The 10,379-nt window shown below is 33.3% G+C and overlaps 1 protein-coding gene across 1 annotated transcript; it reads left to right on the forward strand.

The window, feature by feature from the left end:
- Nucleotides 1-530: 530 nt before the first annotated feature.
- LOC111375006 (40S ribosomal protein S3a-like) lies at nucleotides 531-3,136 on the forward strand. The gene is made up of 7 exons (XM_022997798.1): nucleotides 531-637; nucleotides 748-795; nucleotides 882-987; nucleotides 1,821-1,958; nucleotides 2,058-2,243; nucleotides 2,441-2,641; nucleotides 2,820-3,136. Exons 1-7 carry the CDS (start codon nucleotides 627-629, stop codon nucleotides 2,910-2,912), a joined length of 783 nt encoding a protein of 260 aa, XP_022853566.1. The 5' UTR covers nucleotides 531-626; the 3' UTR covers nucleotides 2,913-3,136.
- The last annotated feature ends 7,243 nt before the right edge of the window (nucleotides 3,137-10,379 follow it).

Here is a 10,379-nt window from a genome sequence, read left to right on the forward strand (position 1 = left end):
GCAAATTCAAAGCCTGAAGGTCACTCGATTCTAACAATACAGATTTGAGATCAAAAGTAATGTAAAATTATTGTCTTTGTTAAATTTAAAAAGAATTCTTCTAATAGCTTGAAGGAATCGTAGGGATTATTACTTATCATGTTTGCAAAAACTTATTTATCATGTTATTATTATCATAAAGTTTGTAAGGAATTATCTATATGATGCCAGACTATACAATTAAAGGATTAGATAATCTGTTAGAAAGACTATTAGAAAAAATAGAAAATATTTTTTCTCAACTAGAGACGATGGATATATCATCTAAGAAATATGATAATTTTAAAGAATTATATGACAATTATATTACAAATTATGCTAATTTATTATATCAAATGATGGAACTATATATTAAAATTCGAAGTAAGAGAAATAGAAGAATTTTAGAATTATTTTACTAAATTAGGATATTTTGTGCAAAATATGACAAGCACATTTTAGTAAGAATGAATAGTGATAGACCATTTAAAAAAATCCCTCGCATATAAACCACCAAACTAGGGTTTTTGCTAACCCCAATTTAAGACATCTGATTTTTCCCTCAGCCGTTATCGTATTCACATCTCAGTAGCTCAGCCACAGCAGCCATGGCCGTCGGGTACTCTCTCTCTCTCTGTATATACGTACATATCGACATAAATATCGTGTATGTAATATGATTTCCTGATTTTAATTGGTAATATGGATGAATTATCTGACGTGGAATAGGAAGAACAAGAGGATTTCGAAGGGAAAGAAGGGAGGGAAAAAGAAAGCGTGAGTATTTTTTATTTTTTGGTTTATAATAACTGGATTTTTTTCCAAAAGATCTTGTTAATTTATGTGTATTTGTGTATGTATAGAGTTGATCCATTCGCAAAAAAGGACTGGTATGATATCAAAGCCCCCTCAGTTTTCAATACCAGAAACATCGGCAAAACCCTAGTTACTCGTACCCAGGGTACTAAGGTATTAAAATTTCCATTGACATCTTAGTGATAGTTATAAGGTGATACGTTTTGTTAATGCTGAATTGTTTATTTAGGACAAATGTATTTACACGTGTGATGTTTAAGTAATTTGATCTTTTAGGATTGTTTGTGGTTTTTCAAATAAACGTGTTGTATTTTGTTTCCTGGGGGTTCATTTGTCACTGTCTCTCCTATATAAAGATACAGAGATACATTCTAGGATGGTTAAGGTTATTAATAATGCTGTGCGGTTTAGGTATTCCATGACCTTCCATTTCTATGCTGCCTTTTCATCTGAAATGAAAAGATAGATACTACTTGCTAAATGTGATATTCATGGATAACTTACGAGAATATTTGCGCATTTTTGGTAAGTGTCTTTCATTCCATGTCATGCTGAAATTAAGGTTTTATATCCACGACTTTGCTTTTTTGACTAGATAATAAATTATAATGGTCTATCGGTACAATAGTCGAGTTCCTTGTTTAGTTAAAGTTAAGCAAGGAATCTAATAAATCTGAATGCCATGTTTTTTACCTTGTAGGTATAAAGCCTAGAAATTGATACACCATTCTTTTTAATGCTCAACTGCTTGATAAAAGAAATAAGGGAATTATATGGATTATCTTCTCGACATTTTCTAACACTTCTTTATGTTGTGCTTTATATATATCTAAACTATCAAACTGGATCCTTGTGCTGGTTGAACGTTGATGCCTTTCAATTGTTGGAACGAACATCTTATGTTATGTATATCTCTTGGAAAATGTTACATAGACTATCATCCTACATAGAAGCACTTAAGCTGGTAGTAACATTTTCTGAATCAGATTGCTTCGGAAGGACTTAAGCATCGGGTTTTCGAAATATCCTTGGCTGATCTTCAAGGCGATGAAGACCACTCCTTCAGAAAGATCCGATTGAGAGCTGAGGATGTTCAGGGGAAGAATGTTCTAACGAACTTCTGGGTATGATAAAATCTTGAATAGCTAATTCAGCTTCTTCAGTGTTAAATGCCATTTTAAAGATGAATTTCTAATGGCCATTGTGTCTTGTTTAAATTGCAGGGCATGAACTTTACGACTGATAAATTGAGGTCACTTGTGAGGAAATGGCAATCACTGATTGAAGCTCATGTTGATGTTAAGACTACTGACAACTATACTTTGAGGATGTTCTGTATTGGTTTCACTAAGAAGCGTGTGAACCAACAAAAAAGGACTTGTTATGCACAGTCAAGTCAGATTCGCCAGGTGAATTGTACTGTTCAGTTACTCGATGTTTATGTTATACATATTTATATGAAATATAAACTGAGGTTCTACATAGCATGTTAAGCTTGGAGGATCAATTTTTTTGCTATTATTGTAGTAATGTTATTGAGGGTGTTCTGTAGTTGTTCTTTTTTGTTTACCACTGTCATTTATCTTTCGCTGTCATGGTTTTTTAGATCCGACGGAAGATGCGGGAGATCATGGTTAACCAGGCACAATCTTGTGATCTCAAGGATTTGGTTCAGAAGTTCATTCCCGAGTCAATTGGGAAGGAGATTGAGAAGGCAACTTCTAGCATATACCCTCTGCAAAATGTTTATATTCGGAAGGTTAAGATCCTGAAAGCTCCCAAATTCGACCTTGGCAAGTTGATGGAGGCAAGTTTCTTTCACGCTCTTTCATTAACTCTAAATTCTCAAATGCACATAACATGGGTAAGACCTTTAAGCGAGGACTAAGCTTAGTTTGAACGAGTTGAATTTTGGACTGTGGCTCCTGATTGAGATGTTAATGCTAAATCATGTCGATTAATTACTATTTTTCATGATCATGTAGGTTCACGGTGATTATAGTGAAGATGTTGGCGTGAAGTTGGACAGGCCTGCTGAGGAGCCAATGGATGAGGAAACTGAAGTTGTTGGTGCCTGAATCAATTTCGGGCTCCTATACTGGCTTTTGAGAAGCTGGCGTTAATTTCCTTGAAAGATTTATTTTTGGAGTGATTTAGGAAAGAGTTTTTTACTTTGAAGAGGGTACAACACTGGGTTTCGGGACAATTCAGATAGATAAATGTAATGTTCCTCTGATCATACATTTTTCACATTTATTGTTATTCTTATCTGCCTAATTCATATTTGTATCTTTTCATTCCACTGGGAGTTTTATCATCCAGTTTGCTACGAGAAATCTAGGGAAATTGTCTCGACCAAATACAACGTTCGTTCTTGCCTAATGTTGCATTCCAAAATGTTCGACAATCTTTATTTTTTATTCTACAATATAGCCTCTGTTTGAGCTTTGTCAAGTCAAAATTATTCTGCTTCATTTAATTTTTTATTTTTATTTTTATTATTTCCCTTTCTTTTTTGTTTTTATTTTTTATTTTTTGAATTATACAATCTTTCAATCAAATAATTTTGTGGAAAACTCAATTTATTTTTTTAAACCACATTTTCCAGAAAGTCACCATTATGAAATATATTTTTCCTTGGCTCCTTCATATAAGAATTACATTTTATAACTAACGGATTTATTAAATTATTTCAAAATTCAAGTGTAAAATATATTATTAATTGAAATTAATTATGCAAAGCCAATTAATAGTATCCCCACCAACAAATTAATAATATATCAATTAATAATATCCCACCTCACCACACCCACCTGCAACAAAATTTCAAAAATTGAAAATTAATGATAACTTTGCAATTAGCCGCAATAACGTATGTTAGAATTCAACAATCAACAGAGCTGCATGTATTAGGCCAAACAACACTAGCATTATTTTATCGCCCACATGGGGCTCACCATGTGAATAATCTGGTGGACATCTGTAGTCTCCTTTCTGTACGGGTTTAAGATTCAATTAGAAAATTAAGATTTTGAAGGAAAATCACTAGTGGGTTTAAAAAAGACAAGATTATTTCAAATAAAACTAATGGTTTGGAACGATGCCAAGAATCAGCAGCAGATAAATTAATTATAGAAAAGAAAAAGAACCTATATATTTAATCAATTTACTATAATTATAGTGTTTGAAAAGAATCTGAAATTTAATATTAATGTCTTAAAATGATGTGATTTACAAGTAGTAATTTTTTAAATTAGAAATTGGATTATGGATAAGAGTGGACTGGCGTTGATCTGTGTAGTGGTGGTAGTGGCGGCAACGCTTTGGGCATTGTGTGGTGATAGTAGTGGTGCATTGTATGTGACCAAAATTGTGAAACTGTGTTAGGGATGCAAAATTGGGCTTTGCTGCTCGAGAAAAGCTTAAGCCCGCCCGACCCGTGGCTCAGGAAAATCGAGCCGAAGCTTTGGTCGAGCCCCATTTTGGGCTTGGCTCAAGCTGAAAAAAGTAGTAAAAAAAAAAAAAAAAATTTTAAATGGCTACAGATTAGCTGCCGGCTAAGGCAGCAATATAAGTGTATAAAAATTCAAATTTGAATTTCAAATGTAGTTAAAACGGTTTGATCTTTTATGTTATAAATATGGGTCATATTTCTGAGTTTCAAATCAATTTTCTTCAATCAATTTTAACTTACAATATTCTAGTTTCAAGTTTCAACTTCAATCTCTAATTTCTTTATTCTAATATTCAATATCTTTTTTTATAATAATTATAGAATATCGATGGATTTTACTAGTGATGAGATTAATCAGTTTAAGGGTAGTTTGAGTACTCCAGCAGGCTATGATGCATTTCAAAATGTTCCGATTGATTTGAAGGAAATTGAAGATGAAAAAGTACTTAAGACTACTAAAAGATCGAAAAAAGAATCCTCAAATTGTTGGCAACATATGACATGTAATAAAGTTGGTGTTCAAAATGGAATTGATATTTGGAAAGCATGTTGCAATTACCGTGGTAAAGAACTTAGTTGACAATCTGGTTCAAGCACAATGCATTTGAACAGGCACATATTGAAGAGTTACAAAGCAAAACCAATCGGCCTCGTCCCAAAATAAACCGAACTAGTGTTTGACGGTTTTGATTCTACTCTTTCCAACTTTGTATATTCACAGGGAAGATTCGTGAAAGAATGGTTGCGTACGTGGCTGCAGTAGAGACGCCGCTTACAATGATAGACTCAATACACTTTACCCAACTCGCGCAGAATTATCTCCAACCCAGGTATACTCATTATTGTAAAAATACTCTTCGTTAAGATATTGTGAAATTATTTAACAAAAGAAAACAATTTAGTATTGAACAACTAAAACTTTTAATAGTGTTATATCATTTACCTCTGATTTGTGCACCGGTGTTAATAAAAAAGGATATGTTGATATTACGGCTAATTACATTGATTACCTATGGGTCCTACATAATAGGATTATTGCATTCAGAGATGTAGAATATCTTCATAATGCAACTAATATATATATGATTTTAAAAGATTTTATACAAGAATATGGTATGCAAGAAATGATTTGAAATTTTACTTTCGATAATGTTGGTGTGAACAAACTTGTTATCTATAAATTTATTAATGATCTTAACATTGCATTTAGAAATATATATTTTTTATCAAGGTTGTGTATGCCGCATTATCGATTTGATTGTAAAAAATAGTTTGGAACACATAAAATCGCCTTTAGACAAAATTAGATAAACAATAAATTTTATTACTTTGTTACCAGCTTGAAAGCAGCGTTTAACATTTTGTGTGCAGAGAGTGACTTACAAGAAAAATCATTTGTCACTGATGTAACACATAGATGGAACTTTACATATCTTATGATACATTCACGTGAAATTTATGATAAAATTATTTCACTATATTATAATGGTAGGCGTACATACAGACCCGAACATAATTTGAAAGATTGAGAATGGTTTATTGTATTTTGTGTAAATAAATTTTTAAAACCTTTTTTCGATGCCACATAGAAATGTAGCGGTATTTATTACCTTACATCTTTACTTGTTTTACAACACTTTTTCTACATTTTCACAAACATTTCATAAATATATGAATTTGCCAATTTTTATTGATGGAGTTAAAATAGTAAATATTGGGAAGAATTGCCCCTTTTATTTCTTTTAACTCCGATGATAGACCATCGACTTAGTTTAACTGGCAACTATGATAAAGGGAATTTCAAATTTCATGAATTTGAAATTATTACATGTGTATATAGAATCTACATTATGTGAAATATATAACTATTACGCAGAAAATCGAGGTCAGGGCAATTCTACTTTCCAAAGTTCTTTTTCAAAAAATATTTCAACAAATTCATATGATTTATGAAATTATTTGGACAGCAATACAATTGTTCCATCATTTAGTTCTAGTTCATCAATTTGTAAAACGATAGACATTAGTGGCACAAATCTTGAAATTCCCTCTGAGTTAGCTACGTAAATATGCGTGGATGTTCATAATGTGTTACAAAAAAAAAAAATTATAGGAATTTAGTCTTCTATCATGGATTCATGGTGGAGATGTAACAAAAGGCAATATTTCAATTATGTCAAAAATTGCACGTGATCTACTACACATTCGATGTCTACGATGGTATCGAATGCTGCATTTAGTTTTGATGATCATTGGAGTTGGGATCCAAAGGAAACTTGGGCATTTATTACTTAGATCGTATTTGCGATTTAGACGAAGGAGCAAAACTTAAAGAGAATATATTTGAGACTTTAATAGACTTAAAGGACTGGGAATTTGCTGAATCACGTATTCAAGAATAAGTTGACAATATAATGGCTAAAGAGTTATAGCATATCTAAGCATAAAAATACTGTAAGCTTTTAAATTGATTAATTTTAAAAAGATACATAATTTTTAAATTTATTTGTCTCAAGAAAAATTGTACATGAAATATTTTATTCGCGTACAATTTTTAACTCTACCTACGTTGATTATAGCCAATCCCAAGCCCCAAAAATGTAACTTATATTTAATTTATAATTCGTAAAAATTGTACAAATTTAATTAATTTATTTTTTTGAAAAATGTTAGAATTATAACGAAGTTCAAAAAAAAAAAAAATTTTGAGCTGGCTAGGCTCAAACCAAAAGCTCAGACCGAGCTTAGATTTCTTGGCCGGGCAGGCTCAGCTTGGCTCATTGACAAGCCTAAACCGTGTTATATATGACAATATTTATTGTTTGTGACTATACTTGTATTATTTGTAACTATCGTGACCAAATTTGCCTTTAACGTGATCGTCTGTGATCAAATCTGTCTAATTTTTGACTTTATGTAATCAAGTTACTGAATTGTGTTATCTATAACTAATTGTGACCAAGTTCATCTTTATGATACTATTCGTGACCAGGCCAATCTTAAGAGTGACAATATGTGATCACATCACAGCTGATCACAATTAACATAGAATTGGTCATAACCAGTCACAATTAACACAAGTTTGGTCACATAGGTGCACCACAAATTTATTCACACACACCATAGACCAACACCACAACACATATAGTCACAGATGATCATAATTAAAACAAGGCTTGGTCACACCTAGTTACAATTAAAAAAGACTTGGTTACAAAAGGTCACCACAAAATAAATTCACATACACTATAAACCAGCACCGTAACTCATCACCATCACAACTCAAAATAGCAAGCTATACCTTGTCTCGAATATTTTGATGCAAAATCTCCAAATTTGCCTTGTTCTTGCAGTTGCCAATTAGGAGCCTCAAGCAAAATTGAATTCTCAACCTCACTACTCAATCTATTTGGCAAGGCATGGTCATTTGCCTCTTCAATAACTTGTCTGGCTATTTCATCCGAGTATAGAACAACATTTCTACTGTCTATAGCAGCAACAGACCCACTATTAACACTATTTTGTTCCTCGCTTCCACATCAAAATCTAGATATGAAATTATATTTTTTGTGAACCTACAGCACCTATCTTGAAGATCATATCAAATTCCTTTGACTCATTTACTTTTCACACAAGGTAAAAGAAGGAAAATGGAGTTTCCAACTTTCTGTAAAATTAGGGGCTGGAGTAAGCCCCTGATTTATTATCTTATACAAACAAACATGGAAAAGTGTTGCTCTTGCGACTACCATTACATATTGAATTGGCGATGTTGTCGAATGAGAAGAATCTGGGAGTGAATGGATGATCGTGTAGTGAGGATAATGGTCTCTCTCTCTCTCTCTAAGTTGCCATTTGCATCATTTTCTCTCTCTATTGACTATGATGTTAGATTTTGTGATCCAAATTAGGTTGGATTTTTTGAAAAATATTATTTCCTTATTTTCACGAATTTTATTGGATAATATTGATTCATTTATTTCACGTGATTTTATTAAAAAAAATATTATTTCCTTTATTCCATATTATTTTTTATATTATTTCCATCCTTATGATATTTTTATGGTTTTGTATGTTTATATAAATATGTGGCTCTTCTATTCAGTTTAGGGGAACCATTATTGCTGAAATTGTATTATTCTCCCCTATTGGTTGTCAATAAAACATTTTGTTCCTCTGCCAATTTCTTTCATTACTTTTAATCTTATTCTTGTTTGTGCAATCATATACTCCATATTGTATCAATAACCTCATCGATTTTCTCCAAAAGGTGGTATCAAAGCTATCGGTTGCAAATTTGGTTCGAGGTTTCTGTTATCGATGGCAACCACGAAGTATGAAATTTCACTTTTGGATCGCAATACAAGATCTTAGTTGTGGAAAGTAAAGATGAGAGCAGTGTTGGCACAGATGGACTTGGATGATGTGTTATTGGGGTTTGATAAGATTCCCACAACTTTGACAGCAGAGGAGAAGTAACATAGGGATCAGAAGGCTCTTTCGCAAATACATCTTCATCTTTTAACAACATTCTTCAGGATATACTAAAGGAGAAGACAGCTACTACATTATGGTTGAAACTGGAGCAACTATGCATGAAAAAAGAGTTTGGCAAGCAAGTTGCATCTCAAGCAGAGGCTATATTCTCCTCGCATGGGAGAAGGAGGTTCTTTAGAGGACCATCTTACTGTATTCAAGAAAATCGTCACTGATCTAGAAACGGTGGGTAAAGTATGAAGAAGATGACTTGGCCTTGATCCTGTTGTGCTCACTGCCCGCTTCGTATTTGTCGTTCAGGGACATGATTCTGTATAGTTGTGATACACTCACTGTTGATGACATTTATGACGCTTTATTCTCAAAATGTGAAGATGAAGCATCTCTTTGGAGCTGGACGAAAGGGTAAGTCAAGGGTGAACTTCAGCAATCAGGTATGCTTTTATTGCAAGAGGAAGGACACATCAAAAATGATTGCGACAAGTTGCAAGGTAAAGGTAATTCAACTGCAAATTGTTGGAGACAATCAGAATTAGGTCATTCGAACAAGATAAACATTGCTGATAATTTTTGGATGGTGGAGATATGATGTTGGCTGTATCTGACATGGAATCCAAGACCAATGAATAGTGGATTTTGGATTCAATGTGTTCATTCCATATGTGTCCCAATAGGGCCTGCTTTGAAACATATGAAACGGTGAAGTAAGGTGTTGTTGTCATAGGAAACAACAAATCATGTAGGGTAGCTGGAATTGGGAAGGTCAGATTGAGGTTGTTAGATGTGACAGTAAGAACACTTGGCAAGTTCGACATGTTCTAGACTTGAGGAAGAATCTCATCTCGCTAAGTATTTTGGATTCGAATGGGTACAAATTTTCTAGTAGAAGTAGAGTCTTGAAGGTATGAAAGGGTATCTGAGTTGTACTGGAGGGACAGAAGAAGTCTCAGTCATACATCTTGCAAGGGCATTCAAAATCAGTGAAGAAACACCTGGATAGGTTCAATATCATAATGGATATACAGTTTGGCACGATACCTTCAGGGTTTGGCTCTGAGTTATTGAAGAACACTACTCGGGAGAGTTTGGGTGATATGGGTAAGTCCGTTTTGCCACCATCATTCGCAGTTCCATCGTGTTCATTTGTTAGGGAAGGACTCATAGAGAATAGATACAATGTTGCAGATGTTGGTGTTCATGCTTTTCAGGAGTTTAAAGGTGTCAAGTCTAGCAAGGGGCTGTCAATCAAAGCACTCAGTGTGGATTTTGCTACAGGGTGTGCTTCAACCCAATTTGGTAAATTTTAAATTCCTTGTGGAATTTTGGGAACTCGGGATTGGATTCAAGTATCATTTATGGATACTGTGGAAGAGGTAGAGCGTAGTAAGGTGAAGGGTTTTGGTTTTAAATGAAGAGATCAATTTATTTCGTTGCAATCTAACTTATTTTTCCAGGTGGAGAAATTATAGAGCTTTATTCGTTGCACCAGAATTTGGGCTAAGATGGATATTGTTAGATTTTGTGATCCAAATTATGTTGGATTTTTTGAGAAAAAAAATTATTTCCTTATTTTCACGTGATTTTATTGGAAAAT

Source organism: Olea europaea, unplaced genomic scaffold, assembly GCF_002742605.1.
Source record: "Olea europaea var. sylvestris unplaced genomic scaffold, O_europaea_v1 scaffold1326, whole genome shotgun sequence".
Taxonomy (NCBI): Eukaryota; Viridiplantae; Streptophyta; class Magnoliopsida; order Lamiales; family Oleaceae; genus Olea; species Olea europaea.

Excerpts from the sequence above, each read along its gene's own strand:
- LOC111375006 (XM_022997798.1), top strand. Across the intron at positions 1,959-2,057 it reads ATGTTCTAACGAACTTCTGG|GGCATGAACTTTACGACTGA; the intron begins GTATGATAAAAT and ends TTTAAATTGCAG. Across the intron at positions 2,244-2,440 it reads AGTCAAGTCAGATTCGCCAG|ATCCGACGGAAGATGCGGGA; the intron begins GTGAATTGTACT and ends ATGGTTTTTTAG.